The sequence below is a fragment of the Carassius gibelio genome, chromosome B12 (assembly GCF_023724105.1).
Source record: "Carassius gibelio isolate Cgi1373 ecotype wild population from Czech Republic chromosome B12, carGib1.2-hapl.c, whole genome shotgun sequence".
Lineage (NCBI taxonomy): Eukaryota > Metazoa > Chordata > Actinopteri > Cypriniformes > Cyprinidae > Carassius > Carassius gibelio.
In genome coordinates this window covers 17,448,773-17,475,767 of record NC_068407.1, presented here as the reverse complement: position 1 = coordinate 17,475,767, position 26,995 = coordinate 17,448,773, and the positions used below count along the sequence as shown (strand labels likewise).

The following is a 26,995-nucleotide window of genomic DNA, read 5'->3' as shown; positions in this document are numbered from 1 at the left end:
ATAAGTACATGTAAGTACACGTACAGTAAAATAAAGTGCAACTGATTTTTTAGCTGATTCTTGTAACATCCTGCTTAATTTACGCTGAGACCAAATGGCAAAAAGACTCATGGAAACAATCAAGATGGATTCAGAGTTGGGAGCAGTCAACCCAATTGTTCACGCTGTAATGTAGGAATGCAGTGGTGACGCTGAAAGCCGTCTTCATGGGTCAAGAGAACTGTTTAGTAGTCACTGACTGCGTATTTTGGAGATTGTTTATTATTACAATTTCTTGACTTTATAGATAGAGTTTTCACAATAAAGGAGTAGTTCTCTCTGCCCAGTCTACATCAAGGACTTTGGGTTTTTCCAAATTTCCAAAGCTCAGACTGTTTTGCATTACGTGTCTTAGATGAGATGGAAACGGTTTCTCTTCCAAAATTTTGGCAAGAGATTTACAAAAGTACCCTTGCAAAAGACATTCCCAAACAAGTTTACATGACAGCTCACAGAGTCAACGTCTTTGATCAGTCAGACTCGGGCACTTTGAGAGTCCAAACAGGAAGGGATCAAATGCCTTGTTTAACAAGCATAACTCTTATCACAGATGGGACTGATCCATTCTGGGGAGCCCAAACATAATATTGTTGCTGCCTAGTGATTTTGTAAAACACTTCAGTTTTTATAGCATGTTTATAATGTGGGAATTTTAGGTGAGCTGTTTCTCCGAGACATTAGCTTTTGGGTTTGGCTTTAGAGTTATTTTTCCCATTTTAAAGACTTCTGTTTACTAGGACTATCATTTATTTACTATGTATCCTTACTAAATTCCTAGTAAACTGAGACATTAAAGTGGCCTTCTATTTATGGAAATACAAAGAGTACATTCTGAAACTGCATGTGTGTTAAGTGTATTTTGGCTAGCTGTGTTCTGGTATGTTTGTGCGTGTGCTTGGCTGAGGCCTGGTTAAAAAGTTCATCTTTTTGTTGTCTGTTTGATGAAAGTATAGAGACAGGAAGTGAGTCCGATGAGGAATGTGCTTGGGGCTAACTGTCCTCTGGATGGAGGCCTAGGGAAACACAGTTCTCTTTAGCTTTCAGAGGGTAAACGTGGCATTTTCCCCCAGAACTACTGCTGAGGTCAATTGCTTGTAGCCTTGATTTTTACGTTCATAGCGGTACAGAGTTTTAAGCATGTCGGACAGACAAAGAAACTCAGCTGGCACGTAGCAAGCCTAATACAATGCAAAAGGCCAATAACCGTTGAAAAGACTGGAAATCAGTCTGTAAAAGGTGGTAGAATCAAGTATATTGGGACCATTCAGGAAATCCTGGTTTGTGTTGTTCGGGTCTGAGAGACCCTTGAGAGATGGTGGGCGGAAGAGTCCCAATGCTCATAACACATAATTCACTGCAGCTGTTGGAGAGTCTCTGTTTTTAAAAAATGCTGGCGTGGACCAGAGACTTTGTTATGACAAGGAAAAGAACGAGCCATTACACTACAGCTACTAACTCAGCTCATCTGAGTCGAAAACCAAATGGTTGTTTTTCAAGGCAATCAAACCTGTAAATGTGGTCACATTTTGTTTATAGGCATGCCTGTTTTGTTGAGTAGACAAAAAATATTTTATGCATTGGCATTGACATTATATACAAAAGTAATCAGTAATTACATTTCCTAGTTCGTGTTTAGGTGATCTCTCAGTTCATTTAAAACAATTTTGTAGAATCCACCCAAGAGTTTCTCAGTAGAATGAATAATGTCATTGGCATTTTAATTTTAATACATAGATTGTGCTTAAAAATTTGCACACTTTAAGGTTTAAGTTATAGGATGATTTTTGTTTTCCAGGATTTCTGCTTTTCCCAGATATTGGCAAAAAGCAGCATTTAGGCTTACTGCAGGGTTCAATGGCATGGAAGAGAAGTTACATTAAACATCCCGTATGGTTACATTCAGACATGCAGTGGGAGATAGTTTTAATCTCTACTTTCATGTCACATAATTCATGTCGTTTTTATTATTCGTGCTATTTTTCACATTTGAATGCAATTTATATAGCACCAAAGTAAAAATGTCATTGTGTTACCAAAATGTAGAAAAGGCTAAAATTCTTTAAAAAAAACTACAAGACAGTGTGACCGTTTTTGAAGTGGCAAGTTATCAATAAAAGGGACTCTGAACATTTTTTGAAAATGTTTTTGAATGTAATGATTATACCACTTAACATTAATGCATTAAAGTTGCAATGTAACAGAAGTACCGACAGATCTATATTTTACATACATCCAGGTGAATCTGGTTGTCATAAAGAAAAAAATAAAGGGACGGGGCTTCGTTATATCCATCAGTTAGTCTCAGTCTCAGACATCCCGCCCACGGACCGTTGGCTGAACATATAATACTGGCACACAAAACTAGGAACACTTTGGGAGTTTTGAAGTCGTCATCTGATTGGTTGAATAATACAGGATTTCCATGTGTACCACATTCTTTAGTGTTCCACCACTAGACAAAGATGCTGTGATGCAAACCCCCCTCATGAAAGGAGAAAGTCAGTGTGTTTACAACTGTGGCTATATCCCCTTTCACACATACAGACTTTACTGGTAAATTACCATTGAGAGATCATGTTTGAACAGGACCTTTTCAAAAATATCAGTAAATTTGTTTACCGGTATGAGAAGTTTGGATTGATGCTGTGTGTGAAGGCAAATGTTTTGTTGATCTAATGATGTCATCATCAGCTAAATTGCCTGTGCATATTACTTTACCTTCTGAGTCTTACCAAGTGTGCATCAGAGTCATTGGTTCACTTGAACCATTCCACATTTCCACTACAACCGAACTCAGAGCATCTCCTTCAGATAGTCTGGGTTCGGTACTCCAGTGTGCTTCCGGGTCCACATGACAGCTTTTACATGAATATCTTTTCATACAAACCACGGCCTGTTTAGGACTAAGGTGCCAGTGTCGAACACACTCTAAATGATCTAAAACATTCATTTCGAAAGTAAATAAATTGTAAACATAAAATTTTCACATGTACACTTACAATTATTTATTATATAGCCCCAAAGCAGATTACCTCCAGTATGTCTGGTTTTAAATCGGAGACTCTTAAACTGCACACTCTTATTGATGGATCCTTATCCCAGCAAACAGAGCCAAGAAAGGCAGCTGCCGATAATGGTTTCTCAATACACTGTTGAGTCCAGCTTTTGGTGGATAGTGCTATGGTGATGGTATGTACCCTCCATCCACAGATAATCTGGAGAAAGCGTGCATTCTTCCAGACTGACTCGCATGTGAACAATGTGCCACAATCTGCAGACAAACTGCAAGCTTTGTTTATCATTTTTAATGGTTTCCGTTAACTCTCTTTACGGGTCAGAAACAAAGGATATCCGAGTTGATGAAAGGAAAAATCTTGTAAAACTCAGTATTCGCCTGCCAAGTTCATGGAAGGGTAATCTTTGTAGTCTATTCATGTTTGTTTCATAGTTTTTTGCGGAAATGTTTATTTCATTTTTAGTAATAGGTTTGATTTAAAACATTTTGTTCATGAGCAAAACAAATTTTTGCTCAGTTACTTAAAGTTTTCTGCTTTGCATAAATAAGGTCCAATTACTCTAAAAATATCAAATGGTGCAACCAATTAAAAGTGATAAACAGTATTTGTATTTGTACCTTGACTGAAAATCATAAGTATTTTATATGTAAATACATGTTTTTATTTATTTTCAAAGTATTATTTCAAATATATTTTAACGTTAAATTATCTTGAGGCGTTATTCCATCAGATATCTGAAAACCTAAACCTAATAAAAACCCTACTGATCTTGAAATACAGTCAGGGGGATCTAGAAAAGTCAAATAAATTGGCTTCCATTATTTTGGTTATATATTATATATATATTATTATTATTAATATTATTATACATTTTAATCGAGTAGTTGTGAATTCAGAATCTTGGACTTCAGTGTCTTCATTTCATTTGATGAAGCACCCATAATTGCAGGATTTAATATTTCCTCCTGCATCTATGGGGATAAGAATTATTTTATTGTTTAGTCATCTGTGCATTGTGAGGTATGAAATACTTTTGGGCAAAATGTGTCATTGTACGTCATTAATTGTTCCAAACCTCTGTGCTCATGGTCTAATATGGTCTCTAGAGGCTTTAAAAATGTTGTAATTTGTGATACGTTTAACTTGCAACTGTTTATGCATGCAAAACCATCAAGACCATCAGTATTCTGCTATTTGCATTATGCAACATTTCCATGACATCAGTTTGAAAGATCATGATATTGTAGCCAACAGTTATGAGGTCAGCAAATCCAGTCGGAGCCTTGAACCTGGCAACATCACACATCTGTGCGATTGTTTGGCGGTTTCCAGGCAACAGGAGGCCGTTGTTCCCGCAGAGGTCCATTGAACCAGCGTAATGACATATTTAATAGATAGGTTTTCCATCATAAGCAATTTAAAGTGCACAAATAAAAGATAGAGTCCCTCTGAAGCAAACTTGTGTCCAGTGCCAGAATTCCTAAAGAACTGAATGGGATCTCATTAATTCTCAGTTCATGCGTAACTCCCACCTGTAATTGAACTTATAACCTTTGTTTTTGCAGGCTTGAACTTTGACCATTAAGATTCCATTACCTTAAGTAAGATCAGGGGTGCTAATAACATGTAATAATGTTAACAGTTGTGACAGAGCAGAATTAAACCACAGTATTTTTCTATTTCAGAATCTACTTAAGACTACTTAAGGTTTAGCAAGGAGGCATATTATACCTGGAGCTGTCTGTTAGGATTCCCATTCATTTGAATTAATGAGCATTCCTGAAAACTGACATGATAATAAATGAACATTGCTTATGTGGAGAATATAGTGTAGAGTTGTAATAAAAAAACTCATTGTAAAAAAAAGAAAAAAAGAAAAGTCCACTAAAAAAATGAAGATTAGCTGAAAATGTACTCACGGCCAACTAAGATTTAGATGAGTTTATTTCTTCATCAGAACAGATTTAAAGAAATGTAGTATAATCACTTGCTCACCGATGGATCCTGTGCAGTGAATGGGTGCCGTCAGAATGAGAATAAAAACAGCTGAAAACATCAGTATTCCTCAAGCAATCTGCAGTCCAACAAATAACACCCTGTGAAGCGAAAACCATGTGTTTGTAAGATACAAATCCATCAAGGCATTTTAATAATTCTTTCTGGCTAAAATATGTGTCCATAATCCATAACATTGCTTTGTTCAGTGAATATATACAATTTTACAAACTTATTAGATAATAGGGATTCTTTAAATGATGCATTTGTCCTATTGTTACATTTATTATATATTTATATATATTTATAATATCTTTATAGATGAGGATGTCCCCAAAATGTCATCTTTTTCATTCTGTACAGTGTTGTGATTCCTAAATTCTTACTAAGTATTAAAAATGATTATGAAAATCATTAATTTATCTGCCATTGGCTGTAATTTTAAAATAATTATTGCCTCATTAATAATATCAGTACATGCAGTTTTTTTTTTTTTTTTTTTTTTTCTTAGAGCATCTCTACGATTTCAAATTCATCCTTTAAATACAAACTGGAATAATTTGGTTTCTAGATGCATTGTCAGGTATCATAATACATCCTAATATAAGCTGACATAAGTGGAGGAAATGAACCAAGATGAGTGCTGTTTAGCTTTCCCTTAATGGTGTGAGATATTACATGAAGATTATGTTCTCTATAGAACACGAACCCATTTCTAAAAGCCTGCTCTCATAACGGTGTATGTAACCTGGTGGCCTTCTTTGCTTACAGTGAGGTTAACCGCCAACCTTGCATGAGAGGATGTTGGCAGCACTGTGTTCCTTAACTTTGCACTCTGCTCCGAAGGGAAGAAATCTAGTCACAAAGAAGACATTTGGGCTACTACCGCTTTTGGGGAAGCGTTCCCTGAACACAGCCCATCTTGGAAAAGAATGAATGTTTTACCTGTGCCAACAATTCATAGATATGTTTTTATATTCACTGTATGTGATGACGGACAAAGTCTTGACATTTATCTGTAGAGCTGAGCATTTTGTTGATTTATTCTTATGTTCCATAAGGCTTTGGCTTATGTTGGCACGCTGCGCTAAGCAGTAAGACACTAAGTGCCAAGTAAAAATCATGTCAACTACAAAAAAATATCTGTCTTTGAAGCTATTATACAGAAGTTGGCGTGAAGAGCCTGACCTCCCAAGTGTAGTTATGATGAAAAATGCGCTAAATGTACCTTTCTGAGGACAAACCCATTATGTGTGGTAAAATCACAGTAACTCACTGCCTTGTGTGGCTTACTGCTGTTATAAAATGGCAATGAAAGCTATAGATAGTTTTCAGAGGTGTTTTTGTGTGCAATATCAAACAGTGAGAGAACAGACCACCCTTGTCATTGTTACATGGCGCCAACACATCAAATGTTTTGAGCAACATGGAGTTAAATGGTCAAATTCTGTTCATTTTTTTTTTTTTTTTTTAGAAGGTTATGGTGTTTATGAAAAGTTTCCCGAGGTCTTTCCACAGTCTCATAAATCCATTAGAGTCTGTTTGGGTTTGTTTCTTGGCCAATCACAGAAAAATGAGTAATTCTGTTTTCTCTCTGAACGTAGTTAATTTGTAGAGTTCAGTTTTTTTTTCTCAGGGCTTCCAGAGGTTCCTCTACTGGATAGCATGTCTTAGTGGTAAAGCAGGACTAGTTTAGCCGGTGCCTGTGGTTTGAGCAATTTTTAGTCAATCTGCTCTGAAAAAAACTCTCCCTGTAATTCACTGGATATAAATAAACATGTCACATTTGCCTGGATTACAGCAGACACACATTTTAAAGCTTGGCCCGACAAGACCATGCCTGCATCTCTAAGTCTAGGTCACGTTCCTGATCTGGAGAAATCTGAACCAAAATAGTTGTAGACATCTGTCCACAACTGTATTTTGTGGTTTTGAAGTCTTTAAACAACATCCAAATTTGCTGAACAAGTCATGGTTTTGTATTTTATTGATTCATTTAAATCATACGTTCTTGGAAAACCAAACACGCATGTCAGTTTACTTGTCTAATGTGGGTTACGTTTACATTTTCACATTTAACAGATGCTTTTATGCAAAACCGTGAATTTAGTGTACATGTCGATTTGTGGAGAATCTGATTCACTTGCCGTTGGTAGTCCCTTGATCTACAATAGGCTTTCCCAAATCAGCTGATGATAAGCTAATAATTAAACTGAATATACAATTAAAATAAATCTGGCTAGTGGCTGCACAACGGATTGTAATAAAAATCAAATCTAAAATATATTATATAAATTATATAAATTTAAATTTTTATATTTATATCAAGTCTAGTTAAAACATCAAAATAAGGACTCAAATGTTAAACACTTGTGTGTCGTGTGACCATTTGCAAACCATGAACATGCAAATGTGACAATAAATTATTGAAATATTAACTGGGTTACTTTAAGTTACGCTAGATGGGGTTCAAATCAGCCCACAGCTTTACCCACTGCACCACACAATCTACATTAAAAAGATACACTTCATTTAAACCTTCTAAATGTAGGATCACAAAATGTATTACAATACTGCATAAACCTTTAAAAAGTAGAATGCATAAATTTTTCTACAGAGACGACTTGCTGCAAATGGACAGGAAAATGACCCGCGCCCTGCCTAAATTGCACAGACATTTTTCCACCCAAGGCCATGTGGAAGAATGTGTTGATATGAATTGCTGATTTTGTTAATATGCCAGCATAAGTGATTCCTGATGTTACGCTTTTTCTGAAATGTCCCATTCTTCTCCGCAGCTGCCACGGAGGGGCGAGTCAACGGAGGTGAGGACTTCTTTCAAAAGGTAAGGAAAACCACATTGCTTTGGCAGCCGCATGCAGCGGTCGAAAATAGGTTAGCATCATGTTGCATGTATAATTATTTCTGCTGAAGGACATACAGCAATTAGTACTGCACGATACAGCAGTGCAACAGCTTTGCGGTTCTCAAGCCTCAAAATTCTACCATTGCGGTAATAGAATAAATATGGGACTTATAGCGTTGTATAGTATGCCCAATGTGTTTTTGCTCAGCCAAATTTCAATCAAAATAATGTATTCGGCAACATAAAGAAGCTCACTTTTTCTCATTTGTGTAATTGCAAATATTGTGCCTGTTACAGTTTAGTATATGCATTTCAAGGGGAAATGTCAGCACTTTTTTGTTCAAATATAAAAGAAGCATATTTAGAAAACTGTCAGTTACAAAAACACAAGATCTTATTTCAGTTTTCTATGAAGATTTTACTCCCCCTAAATCTTTGAACGGTAGTATGCCTTTGGTGCTGAATTATTACCTTATTAAACAATACTATTTTATTCCAAATCAAAAACAAACAAACAAAAAATTTTCAAAATTTACATGAGTGATATATGTGGTACTTTACTTCATTTACTTGGCAATGCTAAAATCCCTGTTAAAAATCTGCATCATAAAATGGATTTCGAAAACTGATTTCTGCAAAAGTTGGCAGAAAATCCGTGCAAAAGTGTGAAGTGTGTGATAAATCACATTTACTTCGAGAGCCTATCAGTGACTCGTGACACAACTGCTTTTCCTGAAGGATACTCAGAACAGGTCTCCTGTACGTTTATGGCCCCGCCAAAACAAGCACACTTGGCGTATTTGGATTCAGTGGGGTAGAACAGTCTTTGGGGCGAACACTTGCTGGCCTAATTGGCAGGCTGTGAATAAATACAGACTGGAGAAGCCAGACAGCGCGGGGCAGGAATGATATTCAGCACCTGAATCAAAGCATGCTGGCCTTCAAAATAAACACACTCGCACTCGCAGGCAAGTCGATATTGGTAAGAATTACAGTCCATGTCAAAGTTCCATTTGTTTTAACCTGTAAGGTGTGGGAAAATAATCAGACGCAGTTAAGAGAGCTTGGAAAGTGCCTGTTCTGGAAGATATGGCTGGCTGCACCGTGAGCCTTGGGCTGCCACAAATTTGGGCAGTCGCAGCTGCAGCAAAGCTCCAGGAACGCCAGTTCCTGATTTTCAAACAAACATAAGCTACCATATCACGAACAGTTAACAATGACCATTTCTCAAACGACACCCTAAATGTGGATTTATAGCCTCACGGACTTTGCTCGCGTGCATCCATGAAGTCCATGCTTCCATATACACACACGCACAAAATGGAGTAGGATATAATTTGAAACTATTTTCACTCTGAAACTGCTAGTACATTTCACAAATAATTACAAATAATTGGCATGTTATGTGGAATTACATCCAAAAATTAAAATTTGCTGATAATGTACTAACCCCCAGATGTAGATGAGTTTGATAAATTGTTACTTCATCAGAAAAAAAAATCACCATTGGACCCTCTGGCGTGAATGGGTGCCATCAGAATGAGAGTCCAAATGACTGCAAACAAAATCACAATAATCCACACCATTTATTTGTTTTAGAACTATTTTGTACTGTTTTCACTTTTAAATGTTGCTTGATCTCTGCAGATTTCTCTTCTGATCCCCCCCGGAGAAAGCATTTTATAACTAAAGCGCTTAAATTTTATTCGGAAACAATTATTTGAAGATATATTCAGTTACATTACATGAACACACAGCTTTTCGCTTCATGTGTCGACTGGGATTATTTATCACATTACTTGTGGATTATTTTATCAGCTGTTTGAACGGTCTCGCTCAGACGGCACCCATTCACTGCAGATAATCCATTGGTGATGAAGAGATGTAATGCTAAATTTCGGAAAACTCATCTAAATCTTGGACAACCTGAGGGAGAGTACATGTTCAGCAAATTTTATTTTTTTGGTGAACTATTTCTTTAAATGTTTAATTTTGAAGTAAAAACCAATAATTTTTATTTACAGCTTACAATGTAGGTCATCCAATTGTCAGAAGAACCATGTACGCATCTTTCTTCTGCAAACTTCTGCTCATGCGCCAAAGTGTAGACTTTTAGACCGGCCATGTTTTGCATCTGTATAAGGGGATATTAAAAATGAAGGATGTGATAGTTCTTCTGTGAAATAACACAGTGTATCTCCTAAGGAACCTTGTAAATTTGATCAGCAGATAAGAGTGGTATTTTTCTGCTCATGTCAACATACTTGTGCTGAAAACAAATACTTTATCTAAACACACTATGTAAGAATGTGAAATTCAGCCTGCACCCAGAGACACAAATGGATTCATGGAAAATGACCTCAGAAATTATCTCACAACAACAAACCATTAAAAGAAAAGTTTCTTAAAAATGGTATAAAAGGGACTTCTTTTAAAGGAGTCTTTTGACTGTGAGGAAAATATTTCTGCCAACTTAGCATCCCACGCCCCAAGAGCATGTCTTTGGTAGAGTGATACCAGTCCGCTAAAATTGCGTGTGTTTTCATTAACAACATTGCGTTCCTGTCTATCATGGCTGCTGCGTTTTCGTGTCTGCGCCACCGGGTATTCCGTGATTCTGCACAATGATGGGATTCAGCCCTCTTTCCTTAGTCGTTTCCCTCACGCTGAGAGCTCTGATCAGGTAACAGCGAAACCTCAGGAAACCTCGCCTCATCTCTCTGAAAGAATGCAGCAATGTTAACTAGTTTTCTAAGAGAATATTGGCTTAGCTACTCAAACTGCTATCTAAATACTCGTTTTGTAGACTGTTCTAGGTGCCAGATAGTTTTGCTTTTGTTGCTTTGTGCTTTTTCAGTATTGAATGAAAGAATGGCTCATTGATTTCATTTATTTGAGGTGTTTGAAAATACATACATGCATCACTATTAGACCTTTTATTGTTTGTACTTAGGGTTGGTGGGGGGAAAAAATGTAACGCTACCTGATGTTACCTTAAATTTTTTTTGTTGGTGTAAACTTAGCTCAGTGGTAGAGCATTCCGTTAGCAGCGCAAAAGGTTGTGGGTTCAATTCCCAGGGAACAAATGTTAAAGAGTTAGTTCACCGAAAAATGAAAATTATGTCATTATGACACGAGAACAAGTCAATCTTTTGTTCGTTATCTGGCTCGGCTCAGTGTTCATCTTCAGTTCTCTCTTCACATCAGTTCAGTCAGTGTACTGTTTGAGTAAATGAATTACTCCGGGATATTGGTTTGTTTTAACTCAGAGGGAGGGTCAGCCACATTAAAAAAAGTTGACAGCTCAAGTCATTTGTGGATTAATGCGTATTGGAGACGTGAACCGTTTTAAACGATTCAGTTCGATTTGCTGAACTGGTTCGAGAAGATCCGGTTACATCGAATGATTCGTTCGCGAACCGGATATCACTACACTGTTGTGTTTTGAACTCTCTCACAAAAGACACAGAAGAGAAGACAATGATGAATAAAGTCGTAGTCTTTGCTATTTTTGGACCAAAATGTATTTGATGCTTCAAAAAATTCTAACCGACCCTCTGATGTCACATGGACTACTTTGACGATGTTTTTCTTGCCTTTCTGGACATGGACAGTATACCGTACACACAGTTTCAATGGAGGGACTGAGAGCTCTCGGACTAAATCTAAAATATCTTAAACTGTGTCCCGAAGATAAACAGAGGTCTCACGGGTTTGGAACGACATGAGGGTGAGTTATTAATGAAATAATTTTCATTTTTCAGTGAACTAACCCTTTAAGTAAATTAATGTTAGTCTGAATGCACTTTAATATCGCTTTGGACATTAATTTTAAACTAATTTATTTAGATTGATCTTGTGATGTTAAATAATATTTTTGACTTGAATAAAAATGTATATATTTTGATTTTAAAACACAGATATAAAAATGACCTATTGACATATAATCAAAAAATCCCAACAAACAAGCACAGTTGCAAATAAGCATTTTTTTTTTTTTTGCAGATTTTAATTCGCAGTAACACTTTTTATGAGAAAAACAAAACTGCTATTGTTTTTTTTAAGCCCTAGAAAATACTGTAAGTTCCATATTTAGGGCCTAGAATATCATAGAGGCTCTTTTAATTTGGGCAAGTAAGCAATCACGTACACACCTCTCTCAACACTCACAATGGCATAGTAATTTGCTAATGAACAATCAGAAGACATTATCGATGTTTACAGCAGTGCTCTGACACCATCCACCCTAGCACTGTGGCGACACAGGCTTGCGTGAGAAAATGTAAACATCTGTGTTTTAGTATAGTTAGATTATTTATTTTAGGCAAATGAAACAATGAAATTAATAGATAAATGTTTGTCTGGTCTTGCATGATGCAGTTTTTCATCTCTGGTATGGATTACCGTCATTGCTAACTCATTTTATAAACTCTTCTCTGCCCCTTCAAACCCTCAGTTGTTTATAGAATGAAGATGGATTGTAAACTGTTGTAAAGTTATTTGTCAACAGGCTGATGTGGAATTTTGGGAGGGAAATGAAAAGCAGGTGCATGCTGGCTGGATCAACTATGAAAAGCCTTAACAAGAAGGGTGGGTGCAAAAAGTAAACATGGCACTTTTCTGTACAAAGACCTGTATTGTACTGTGTGCCATAATTTAATCTATTTCGTATTGGGCTTTTAAAAGTGTCTGAAATCTGAGCTCCCTCTGAGGTACATTTGATGTATTTTATGATTATTAAAGGAGTAATTTCCCAGAAATGAAAATTGTGTTATCATTCACTCATCATGTCTTTCATAATAAATTTGTATGAATCTCTTTCTTCCATGGGAAGCCCCCCCAAAAAAGTTATTTTTCATAATGTCCATGAGGCATATTTGTAGGGCATTTCAGAAGTTAATATCACCCTGGTTCCCCTGACAAAAAAAGAAAAGAAAAATCTCACTTTTGGATTATTGTTGTTTTGCATGTTTTGTGCGAATGGTCTAAACGGGCCGTCCCTATTCTCCTAATGAGTAATGGGTGTTTTTTGGGCGTTACGTGCAATAAGCCAATCCCCTTTAAAAGCCAGTTGCGCCATGGTGGGTTCGCTATTTACATGGCGGAATGTAATTTTTTTATATATGTGTTTGTGTGCTGCTGCGTGTCATGTGTGAGTAATAAGGAAAGTGTACATGTGTTGTGCACCCACTCATATTACTAACGCGCTCTTTAAATAACAAAGAAAAATTATTGTGCCAGACTTTAGACGAGGTTCGAGTTGGACTATGATGCAGTCTAATTTCAGTTCCTCAAGATAGCAACGCACCAACAATCCGCCTGAACAGACCTCTTTTTTAGACCAGCACTCCCATGGGCGCACAAATGGACGCAAATGCATTTGCTTTTTAAACAATGTGGAGGACGATGGGAAAATGAGAACTGCGTTGAGCTGAAACTAGCATAAACACTTACGCCACACCTTGCGCTGCATTGCACTGGGTGTGTGATAGGACCCTTAGAATATTGCGCAAAAGTCTTTCATGATGATTCTATAATTGTTTTTTTGTTTTTTGTTTTAGCTTCTGGTTACCATTTATGTTCAATGCATGGAAAAGAGCAATGTTAACATTCGATAAAATATCTTTAAATTTGACTTACTTACTAATTTGCACCTGTGATGTTCTCACCCTTTCCTGATCCTTCCTGGTTTGTATTTCTCCTCGCTGCTGAATCCTTGTTTTTGTCTACGAGTCTGTGTTTTGCCTATTTATGTGACAAGATGTCATGATTTATAGAAAAACAAACACGATTCGTCAGTCGTGCAGGATGCCAATCTCAACGCTGCACAGGGTGAGCAACAACATCTTGCACAGTACGCTGAAGCCGTGCGCTTATGGAAACACAGATTTGGGCCGTTTCCTAGCCCTCCACCCACAATCCTGTTCGCTGGATGTGACACACGAGCTGTGAGGTAAGCCTCCGTGCTCTGGCGCGATGGATCAAACTTCTGGCCCTCAGCGGGTGTTTGTGCCTCACACAGATAGAAGGGAATCTGTTTGCGACAGGGATCATTTGGAATTACTCTGCCAATTTGTAATATTGCCAGGCTTTTCCTGCGCCTCATGATAGATGACTTGACAATGCTCTTGCTCACTGTCTGTCTGCCTGATTTCCGCTGAACGTAATAATGAAGTGCTCTGGTTGGCTGGACTGATTTTTGACCTTTCTACTGAGCATTTTTCCCAAAACAAAAGGCGAGGGATTTTCCCAAGCCTGGATCTCAGGGTGTGTGTGTGTGTGAGGTCGGGAAATTATTTATAAGTTCTCGTTAACTCAAATCGAGAGAACTGTTTTGAATGTGATAGTACATTTCCTTTCGTTGGACGCCGTTGTATCCCTTCAAAGGAGCAAAATGCACATCTTTGATGAGTTAACAGCGCTTTGGGCCTCTAGAGACTCAATTCATCTTACAGAAACCGTGCTGTAAACATTTCCATTGTGAAATGTTCTACAGTTTGAAGAATGGCTTGCTTTCTTGCCTTGATCCTAAGCGAAGTTCTTTGAAATGGGGTGTTGGTCAGTGTGAGCGTATTAGATGATGATTGATTTAAAAAAGCAAGTAGTCAAAGTTAAAAACGGAACTCTGTGCCACTGAATATTAAATCCTCTGAGCTCATTTTCCTTTGGGATTTGTAACATTTGTCATAAAAGCATGTTTAAGTGAACGAGTCACTCGCTCATACTGAAGCAAGCTGGTTACATATCGATGGTCATAATATATGTTGAACGTTCTGTTTTTTTATAATAAAACGGGCTGGTTTCTATTATGCTAATGAATAATGCTCCACTCAGCCATGCAAGTGACAGATATCTAGCCATTCAGCCATGTGCTTTTTGATCATGGATACCATCAATGAAAATAACGGCCTTGTCCTGTCCAAGTTTCTAAGTGACTGATTTGATTGTGGGCAATTAACAGCGTAGGTTTGCTTTGATCGTTTGTCTAGAAGTTTAAGCAGCTTGGAACCTCAGCGATGCATCGATGCAGAGGTTTGGACGATGTGCAAAACAGCACTGGTTCAAGATTCAGTGGCTCATTCAATCTCTTCTTCAGTCTTCATAGAACTGCAGCTAAGAACTCTGAGAGCCCCGAGTGCATTTTTGATGTATGCTTGTGTTTACATTCATAATCCTAAACCAGTTATGCTTATTAACCTTAGCACTTTAAATTGTGTTACTTTTATCAGGTAAAGGACCCAAACTGTAAATTTGGAAGAAAAATTGACAAAAGCCCGGTAATTGTTTCTTATGGGAATGTAAGCTATTTCCAGGATTTTCATGGACTAGTCTTTGATTTTATTGCTGCCTGAATCCAAAATGTCAGAGTTTTTTTTCACCACCCAAGTATAAATCCCAGCTGAATTACCTACTGTTTTTACTAACACCAACTGCAATCCACATCTCCGTGTTTACAACAAGAAGGAATCAATTCAAAAATTCAGTTTAATCCATTTTGACCTCTGCTGAGAACTGTACAGTAACTGTTTCTCTTTCCTGTAATTTTAGAGATACACTTTTTTATACTGAAATGCTGGAAAGTATGAGAGTGGGAGCTGTTAAGAGCAAAAAGAAAGGCAAGTTAAAATTTGTAATGGGCCATTACTATGGCAACAACAGGATTTCAATACTGTTTTAAAGTGTATTATATATACTACAATTATATGCATTAAAAATATAATCCAAGAAGCTTTATGATTACCAAGAGGTTGCTTATTTCTGATAATTTACCTATTTTTAATGACATCCATCATTTTAAAAGATACAATGCAAGTCCCAAAAAACTAAAAAACTGTAGCAAATCAATTTTCCAGTTATAAAATAGGAGATTTTAATAAAATAAATAGGATAGATATACCTTTCCAGTAACATGTTACAATGGCAGTACATTAATAATCATGTAGCGTATTAAATATTAGTTTAATATGAGTGAATGATGAGTTAAGGCATGCACTAATCAAGAACGAACCTTAACGAGTCATATGAATTCATGTGTGAAAACTTACCCCGAAGTGTTAATTAATACATTAACTAACAAACAAACATGTAGTCAAGGTATTTATTATTCACACATGGATTCTTATGACTCATTTTATAAATAAGGCTAGATTAGAACATGCCTATTGTGTGAAAGTAATTTATAATAAATAAATAAAAAATGGGACTGAACAATTTTGCTCCATTTTTTTTTTTACAACAATTGTGTACTTGCTTAGCAATTCAGTGATTTACATGCATGTCAGTATTCTGTTAATCAGAATTATTAATCAGAATTTGGCAATATTCTAATTAGTATTAAGCCATGTAAATTCCACAATTTGATTCCCTGAATTTGTAAAAAGAAAAATTCTGATTCCCTAAATTCTGATTCCGATTCAAATTAACAACTGTCCGTCCTATTCCATTTGTTGTGTGAGGGCTAAAAGTGTTTGAGTCCTTATTGTTCAATAATTTTTAAAAAGTAGTTCTATTGTGAAAAACTATATTAACAAAAGTAACATTTTGCTTCAAAACATTATATTCAGAATATGGCTGCATCCTGATTATAGGTGTGCATGTAAATATAATCAGTCTATAACAATTAAGATCTGATTTGAGTCTGATTTGAAAAAGTAAAGTAAATATCACCCTTGGAACAGATGACTTTAGACTCCTGTTAAATTATAATGAGAGTATTCACGAGTCCAGAACAGAGTGAAGCTGTACTGCAAGACTCAAACAGTCACACAAAGCTGTATAAACATGCGGTGTCAGCTTTGTTGGTTATAACAGGATGGGGGCGTTCTAGTTTTTGTCTTGTTTTGGTCGCTTTCTCTGTATAATTCATTAAAACTAGCAATAGTTTGTTTTTCATTCTGCTCAGAGGGCCAGCATGACGTTGAGTGGTTAGTCACTGTTGATTTGAGAGCTTTTAGCAAATCGTACGGTTTCTTTGCGGAGCAGTAGATGTGCTTTTGTTTTCAGTGAGCACGAATAGAGCACCCTGGTTTGTTTTTCAACTCCCCCGATGCTTTCTGTTTATGGAAGGGAATCTTCAAAGATAGCAATTTTTTGAGGAGATCAAAAAAAAGAGGGTGATATTATACAGTTCCGGCCTCCGCTGTAGAAACAGGTTGAGGCTTTTCCTTCCATTCCATATGATTATGTAAAAAAAACCCTGAGGTTTGTTTCTTACCCTGCAAGTCAAATGTCTCTGATGCTAAGGTGAGTTTGTATTACGTGTCTCTCTCACTTGTGTAAGTTCACGGTCCTTACGTACCCAAACTTTGATAAAAACAGGAACATTATCACCCCGACCCATTGGACCAAACACACTTCAGAGCCTCAGCTGTGTCAATAGAAGGTCCCTCGTATTTTATAATGACACTCAAAGCTGTGACTTTTTTTTTTTAACTAAGGCCCAAATTTGAGTCTGGTCCTGTAAGGCCTAGAATTCCTTGCCGAACACCTGTGGGACTGCACAGCAGGAACGGGGCAGGAAACAGGAGGCAAACACAGTCTTGCATCATTTTGTCCATTCTCACAGTGGAGCGCAGCAGGAGTGTGCTCGCACCAAAAACATAGAGTAATCACATGGTTTAATATATAACGCAAAGTCCTTAGTAGTCTGGCACATGGTGTACACACAAGCTTATTTGCTGCTTATTAATAATTTATAAGGTAGTTGTTAAGTTTAGGGTATTGGGTAGGATTATGGATGTCATGCATTATATGTACCCTATAAGCACTAATAAACAGACAATATTTTAGTAATAGACTTGCTAATAAGCAACTACTTATTAGTGTGAATTGGACCCTATACTAAAGTGTTACCAAAGTTATCTTAGGCTCTTTGTACTTTTGTCGTCACCTGAATATTCACATCCTATTTGATAAATTCATAGAATAATATGACATTTAATCTGGCTCTAAAAACACAATATCCTTGAAATGTCTCTGGGCAACCAGAGCTGAGTATTAATTCTGGACTTGTTAAATGAATAGTCCATTTAATTTGTAAGAACATTAGAGCTGTTAAAGATTTGTCCAGTAACATGGAACATTTGGCTGAGTAAGTTTTTTGGAGCTGTGTGTGGTCTCTTGAAATCATCTTTTAAACGGGCACAGCTTTGCCAAAAACAGCATTCACAGAAGCATTTAAGCGTGTCATTGTCAGATAGCAGGATGCCAGCCCATGTTCTCTTACTGAGTCTGTCTAAAACAGAGCAAACAGAATTCTTCAAAGTCATAATTGATAAAGAACCATAAAAGAGGAATATGAGACCAACATTGGGACCACGAGCATTCAACACACTGTTCCAAAACATTACATACTGCCTTGATATTAACTACCTTCGAAAGCAGCATCTGAAATGAAATCATATTTTGAACACTGTTCATAGGCAACAGATCCACATACAAGTTACTGCAAAATGATGTTATGTTGCTTCTTACACTTTTCACGGGACTTTTAAAATGGCCAGTGAGTGGTGTTAAAAGCACATACATTTTTATCCAAACCAGATTAACGCAAATTAGGCATCGTTTTATTGCATTTGTTGTAATATGTCATGGCAGTTCGGAAATGAACATACCACCAACACTAAACCTTACCCTAAACCTAACCAATAGAATTAGCAAAAGCAAACAGGAGATAAAAAAGCTTTTGTTGAAGAAACCATGCCATATTAACTTGATGCTAGAGGATTTTGAACTTTCACTGTGACTTGTACATGTTCTGCTTCAGAAGTGTAATGCTGTACCGGGTGAACTATCGAGCAAGTTTACTATATTTGAAAAGCCATACATATAGAGTTGGTTATGTGATGAAAATCTCATAATGTATTAGTTTACAAATCATGTGCTCTGGTAATAGCATGTTGAAATAATAACATATTATTGTGGAAAGAACATATAAATTCATTAATCGGGTAAACTGCCCAAAGTTTTTGGAAAAAAAAACTAATACAAGTTTTACTACTTCTAGTGTTCATTTCAGTTGGAAATTGCAGTGAATTGTATATATACGGTAGGTACGTTTTTGGGAAAAATATAGAGTAACATAGGCTATTTCCAATTATTTTTTGTAATAATGTGCGATATTGATTTTGAATTCAGCAAAAAGAAGGCATCTTAAAAGGCATAATAATGCAGTTTAGTGCCAAGCATTTAGACCAGCCTTCACATCTGGAGTATTTGTGATGCCCACAGAGGGCTTACTAGGATTTGGAACAGAGCCAGAGGTGACATCTGCTAGTTACAGTCCTTGGAATTTCCTACTGCCCAGAAGTGATATCAGCTTATTTGCTTCTTACTTAGTTGAGATCGTTCAGAGTCAAGACTCTGTAGTTATCCAGACAGCAACAATCTGACAGCAAAGGGACTGTACTGGCCACTGCTGGTATCGCTAGATACAGCTGCACAATGACTTTTACAAGCACTTTACTGGCCCTCACATCCTGTTCAAACTCTCTCCCGATGGCTGTGGACTTTTACTTTCTCCATTTGTAATGCTGAAAATATTCAGAGGGATATTTTCTGTTTTCCATTTATAGTCCCTTGCTTGGATTTGCTTACTGCAATTAGGTGGTATTATTTTACTCTTACTGAACAACAAATCTGACAGAGCGCAATGGATCATCACAGTTTCAACAGATCGCTTTTGGATAAAAGCATCTGCTAAATGACTAAATGTAAATGTGAATATATTACGTACAGTTTTATGTTGGGGATTGATGTTATTTGGCAAACAAATGGTAACTTGTTGTTCATAAGTTCAATATTTTCAAATCCATTCATTAAAATTTTTATTATAATGTTTAGACCATATTGATGTACCTCAAACAAATTATTGAAAAAATTACAGTTTTGTCATTTACTCACCCTCATGAGATCCTAAGTGTTTATAACAGTCACACACCAAAAAATATTGTTTTAAAAAATAAATGAATCTGTAGGTCCATTCAATGCATGTGTAGTTGACCAATAGGACAGTTTTAAAGCAGTCGATACCCTTATGTGTCTTCTGAGGTGGTCTAGTTGGTTTGAAACTTCTTTTGATTTTACATGCATAACAAAAACCTAAAAATCTTTAACACTTTTCGTTTACTGTCTTACTGAACACAGGTGTTTCAGTCTGGTTAACCACATGGAATAAAGTTAGTTTGTCCAAATAAAATTCCCAAAGCATCATGTTGTAAAGGTTAAGGGATAAATATTTTGATTATGAATTACCTGTATATTCATGTTGTTTTCTTTTTCGTGTCATCTAAATCTCAAAGAAAGGTCAAAAACCCCTCCCCTGTTCAGTACTGTGAAAATGTAATCTTGACACGAATGCACATTTCTTTTTCTTGGCTCTTCTCTGATGTTGTTAAGTTATTAGTGGTATGTCATTATTAATAACATATTAGGCAGACAAGCTCTTGACATATCATTCAGATGACCAACATCAGATCATTGGAATGTGAATCACCATGGTGGTCCCAATTTCGGATGTTGACCGTTACTATGGAGAGGATGAGAAGACAAACAGCAGTCCTATACATGCAGCAACTTTATCACATTTTTTGATAGTTAAGATGAAGTTATACATATAGTCGATGTACCTTTTTTGCAAGTATTTAAAATGTTCACATAATGTGAATATTATAAACTGTTGGTCAGAAGATTGGAATAATTGAAAGAAGTATTTTCCTGCTCACCAAGGCTGCATTTGTTTAATCAAAAATACTGTTAAACAGTAATACAGTTAAATATTTTTGAAATTTAATGAGCTGTTCTTTTATTATTATTTGAATGCATTTCTGCATAAATGTAATTCCTGTGTATTCTTGTGATAGTAAAGCAGAATTATTTCAGCTTTATTACGTCAGGGTCACATGATCCTTCAGAAATCATTCTAATATGCTGATTTTGAGCTTAGTGCTCGGTTATAAAAAAAATAATTTAATAAATAAATAAATAAACTTCACTAAAAATATTAGTGTATATGGAATTTCCGGAAAACCATGTAGAATATGGTCTTTTAAATAGGTTCCTAATTTTCTGTTCCACAGGTCATGGAGGAGACAGATACTCAGATTGCCTGGCCTTCCAAGCTAAAGATCGGTGCGAAGTCAAAGAAAGGTAAGACCTGTGGTGTCCCTCATCTGATCTGAAACATGCTCTGCTGAACATGTGTGTGTGTGTATATATATACTAGTTTCTTAGTTGTGGCATTTTTCTGTTACTCATTTACATGCACTCACTGGAATGAAAGCAATCCAATTTGAGATTCTGAAAGTTCAGTTCATATGAAACTTTGCAACCCGATATTTGTTTATATGTGCATTACATATATTCTAAACAAGATGTCTATGCACGTGAAATGCCCAGAAAAAGCCACTGCAAAAATCTTACCATATCTTCAGTACATACTTGCCATTTTTGCCTTGATGATATACCTAAAAAGGAAATTAACATATCTGTCAGAAAAGCTTTTTAGCAAATATGACAAAACAATATGTTTACAAAACAAGATGAAATTTTTTTATGTTTTTCTTTTGCATTCTTGAACAAATTTGCATATAGGTAGAAACATTGTCAAAATGATCCCGTTTACATAAATCCACAAAAATGTCCAATATTACTGCATTATGCATGCCTGGCCAGTAGTTGGCGACGCCACTTTGTAAAGAAACACCACGTCTCTGGATGTATGTAACAAGTAAAAAGCAATTATGCATACATATGACGTCACCATTTTACCAAATTCATAATTTTCATAGTTTACACAACAACAGTATCGTTTCCAAAAATGTGCATGTTGAAACCTGTTTTAAAAAATTTCAGGCACCCCAAAACATGTTGTGTCTCATGTAAATCACTTCTCACCCTCCTCGACTGACCAATAATCATCAACAATAAAAAGAGCTAGCTAGTTTAACTGATTGCCTTAAAAGTCTATAGATATCGCCTTAATCTATAACACATTCTCCGACAAGCAGAAGATATGAGAGCTGTTTTCTGGGTTTGGTCAGATGATGTTCAACATAAACTAGGGCTGCGCGATTATGTCAAATATTCATCGCATTGGTTTCTTGTTTAAATTATAAAAAAGTAAAAATATAAATGTTATTACAGTGTTATTCTAAAACTAAAATTAAAACAATGGAAAAACCTTTGAGATAACATGTAGAAAGAAACGAAGAAAGGAAACGCAACTTAAGCACATAGACGTTGAACAATTAATTGCCACTTTGAATGATTACGTAATTGTGGCATCCATAATTGTAATCGTGATTAGAAATTTGATTATTTGTGCATCCTATTTTTCAGATGTGCTGGTAATATTTTCATATGTATCATACAGTACAAACTAATGCCAGCCAGTCCTAATGTGTGCAAAGTACTTTTTAATCCGATTAAGAAAGTAGTAAAATCCTAGGGTTTACATGGTTAAAATTTTCACATTAAACAGATTATTTATATAAATCGAAAATCAGTTCACATGAATAATCAGTCTGATTATAAATTAATTATTTGGTTGCATGTAAATGCACCCCTGGTACTGTTTAGCATTCAACACCCTTGCTCTTGTTTCACTGGAATTTGTCTTATCGAAGTGTTACATAAATGACATTTACAACAACATTTTAAATATCTTCACATAGTCATCCCTGACAGTATCTTGGCTTCAGGGTCAGATGAATCCTTCTAGTAGTATCTCAGCTTTGGTTACCCTGATTACTTCTGTCTAATCATTGTAAGAAGAGGACAATTTGCGTGTTAGATTATCAGTCCTGTTTTGACAATGTTTGTTTGGAATATTTTCATACTTACAGTTTATCACTGGATATTCATGAGGTTTGCACTGGGCTGCTTCATTTGTTTTGGAATCATCTTAATCACTAGTATCATGTTCGAGTCCAGTCAGTTGTTCCGTTTTACCACTTTACATATTCAACTCTGGCACATAAGTCGACCTGAACTGCTGCTGTGGAAAAAGGCATGCTACGTAAAAATGAATGTTGAAATGAATGATTAAATCATGTGGCTTTTTGAGAAGAGGTACACTATTGCTTTTCTAAGCATTCCGACTTAGAATATTTGACTCTTTTGACTTGGAAAAGTAAGCAACCACCCAGAACAACATGCATTGCAAGCAAATGGCTAAAATGCACCCTGTTGGATGTTAACACATTTAGCAGATGTTTTCAAGATGTTTATGGCTTATAATGTATGTGCATTTGTGCTTTTTTAGTAAACTGACTACTTACATTAAAAAAAATTTTTTAAAGAAAGTAATATTTTATTCAGCAAAGATTAATTAAATTGATCAGGTGTAACACTAAAGACATTTATAATTTAAAAAAAGATTTGTTTCAAACAAATGCTGGTCTTTTCTATTCGTCAAAGGATCCTGAAAAAGATGCATCACAGTTTCCACAAAAATATTATGCAAATGTTTCTTAAGCGGCAGAGCAGCATATTAGAATGATTTCTGAAAGATGATGACACTGAAGACTGAAGTAATGATGCTGAAAATGAAGCATTGCATCACAGAAATACATGATTAACACATATAAAATAGAAATCAGTGTAATAATATTTGAGATTACATTAATGTTTTTACTGTATTTTTGTCAAATAAATGCAGCCTTGATGAAAATTAAAATATGAAAGTTTTACCAACAAACATTTAGATAATAGAACACAAAGTATAAATACCAATAATACCATATTAGATTTATTTTGGACCTGTAAACATATGTTTTGGCATATACCATGGTAATAATTTTCTGAAAGTAACTTTATTCTTGGAATACTCTGGTAAACCAAGAAGCAATTGCAGGACCATAGTATGACCATCTGAAACAACACTGTACCATGGTAATTCCACAACACCTAACACCAACACCCAATTCAATAATTTCCAAATGAATCACAGAGGTCACCGCAAACTGTACTGAGTGTCCTTTGATACCGAAATATTTTCAAAGCCATAATGTTCATCAAACATTTGTTACGCAATCATACAAGTGTTTCATTTCTCTGTAAAGTTTTAAGAGCTTATGGCAACAGTAATAATATTGCGATCAAGAGGACGGAATGCAAACAATGACAACAACAGCTTGGCCATTCCAAACAAACACCAGATCAAGTTCATATGGGCTAACAATGTGTTTTCAGGGTCACGGCCCAAGTCAAAGGCCATTCGCATTCCTGTGTGTGGTTTATGTTGGCGTGCCGCCACGGGCATTGCCTGCGCTGACAAAAATGTTACATAATCATTTGCGGTTATCTGGTGACCGAATGCAGCAAACATCCAAGCTAATTAATGATGAAAAACACATGCACAGTTCTGACATGTGGACTGCACCAGGCCCGGCTTAGTCTTTGTGGCCTTCAGGGACCTGCTGTTTCCTGCGAGTCTGTCTGCAGCTTATTATGACCGTTAAGATGTGTTGATCCTGCGCAACACCTCTGGAAGAAACCAGGCACCGTTCAGCTAGATAGTGCAGCATGCGATTAAGCCAACAGCCTTGACTTTGGGTCCGCCTCTTTTGTGTGTATGTGATTGTTGAGAAGCAGAGATGTTTGTAGTTTAAGGGATTGAATGTTGTAGCCCTAAACCGATTATCTACATTCTGATAACTTTTAAAGGGGGGGTGAAATGCTATTTCATGCATACTGAGTTTTTTACACTGTTAAAGAGTTGGATTCCCATGCTAAACATGGACAAAGTTTCAAAAATTAAGTTGTACGTTTGAAGGAGTATTTTTGTTCCCAAAATACTACTTCCGGTTTGTCACAAGTTTCGGAAAGTTTTTTTCGAGTATGGCTCTGTGTGACGTTAGATGGAGCGGAATTTCCTTATATGGGTCCTAGGACACTTCTGCCGGAAGAGCGCGCGCTCCCGTATAGCGAGGCTGAACACAGACTCACTGATCTGAGCGATTCACTGATCAGAGCAAGAGCGTCGCGAAAAGTCACAAAAGAAGTGTGTGAAACCCTTCACAGATTACAAAAAAAAAAAAAAACAGCATTAAGGGACCAGTGGATGGAGTTTATTTTTACAGAGCATCAACGGAGTTTGTGTTTGTGTTTGTTCCCTGCATTTTGAAGATGCTTGTTTTACAAACAAGGCCCAGTTTGACAACGGATTTGCGTATCGTTTATTTCTTAAGGCTGATGCAATCCCAACGAAAAAGGGTCACGATCGTGTGTTGGAACCGCAGGCGGTGAGTAAAACTGCTTAAAATATCTCTAGCTCCTTGTTAGTGCGTCCCCTCCCATGCCAGAGACCTGGGTGCGAGCCCCGCTCGGAGCGAGTCGTTGCTGCTGCTGCTCTCGTTCAGTTTCAGCCTCGGGATCTGATTCTGGATCATAAATAAACGGCTGAATCTGACTGTAAGCCATGGTTTGTTTTGGATGATGGCTTTTTCCTCACGGTAATGTCACAGTTAGTTTCCACATGCTCTCAAAGTAAAAGCCTACTGGCGCTCGTGATTCTTTAGCTCCGCCCATATGTCACGCCTCCAGTCGGTCGTGTTTTTCCGGGAAAAATCGGTACAGACTATCTTTCTCTTATGAATATAATAAAACTAAAGACTTTTTGGAGTTATGAAGGATGCAGTACTACTCTATAGGTACTCAAGATTAACAGGAGATTGAGTGAAAACGAGCATTTCACCCCCCCCTTTAACAAAAATAGATTATACAATTTCCTGTGAATTGGCCCATAATGTTATAATTTATGTGACTGAATAGATTAATATGTTGTCTAATACTTTTAAGGCCATTAGATTTACCGTGTTTGTGCATTACTTCAAACTGTTTTATAAATTACAAATTACATATTACATTTTTTAAGTGTATGTACTGTACACTTAAATGTATGTATGTACTTTATGTAAGTGTATGTAGCTACTGAGCAAGTTTACTACATCAGAAAAGCCATATAGAGCTGGTTTTGTGTTGCAAGCTTCAAAATGTATTCATTTACAAATCATGCACTATGGTAAAATCGTTTGAGTTTAGTTTGCATTTTAACAGTCCACTGTTTTTCACTGTGAGCGTCATTACTGGAACCAGCATTTACCGATTTTATTTTTCTGCCAAAAAACTGAAGATTACTAATAATTTAATATTTTCATCTGTATGCTAGGCATGTCTCTTGGTGGCGGAAAGTGCTTAGTAATATCAAGACCTCAGCTGCTTAATAATGACAGATACTTTGCAGAAACATTTACAGGCTCCTAAAAGTCTCTGGAACCATGGATCATCTGGGATTGGACCAACACCCACAGTTATGTGCTATTATCCCTCTCCTCAATTGGCCAAAGAGCCATCACAACTAATGCAGTCATCATCGCCTTTGGATGGGCCATAACGGGAATGCTAGGAACTAGAAATGGCCTCGAGACTCTTTTGTGTGTTAAAAGTGGAAATGCAGCTTGCGGTATATTTATGTGGCTCCTGAGGACGCATTCCATTTCTGCAGAGTCTGAACTGATGTAGGGTATTTTCATCTTAGTCTCTGAAGTCTCTCGCTGTCTGTTTCACTCATTTGCCATCGTAAAGCTCAGGCTGATGCTCCGCAGACCTTCACAGAGCACTGTCACAAGAAAAGGTTGAGTTTGATTTACTCTGAAAGACTTTGCTTCTTTCAGAGTTTTCATTCGGTGTTTGCATGTTGACATTAAATCAAAATGATATCCACTTTGTTGTATCTTAGCGGCATGCAGTGAATGTCCTGTTCTAAAATTAGCAACATTTCATGTGTTGCTGGAACTTTTCAAGTTGGGATTCAGAATTGACCCTGTATTTATTTTGTTAATGCACGTTCATTGTCTTTTCGAATGAGTCATCTGTGCATGTTATTGTAAAAAGGAAAAAAAGCCAGTCTTTCTTATCTTTCTTGAAAAAAGAAAGCACTGCTAACTAAGCACTGCTATTTGTCAACCTTTTTGTCAAGAACCACTTTTCACAATGTAATTACCATGCAAACTTTTGGCCTGTTTTTTTTTATTTTTATTTTTTTCAATCGCAAATACATCATATTACAAAAATAGCA

The 26,995-nt window shown here is 36.5% G+C and overlaps 1 protein-coding gene across 1 annotated transcript in view; it reads left to right on the top strand.

Annotated features, from left to right (window-relative positions):
* Positions 1-26,995, top strand: part of LOC127969131 (protein bicaudal C homolog 1) — a 66,956-nt gene that overhangs the window by 2,797 nt on the left and 37,164 nt on the right. The window contains exons 2-3 of the mRNA XM_052570842.1: positions 7,850-7,896; positions 20,994-21,063. Of these exons, the coding sequence (XP_052426802.1) occupies positions 7,850-7,896; positions 20,994-21,063 (117 nt within the window). The remainder of the gene's footprint in view (positions 1-7,849; positions 7,897-20,993; positions 21,064-26,995) is intronic.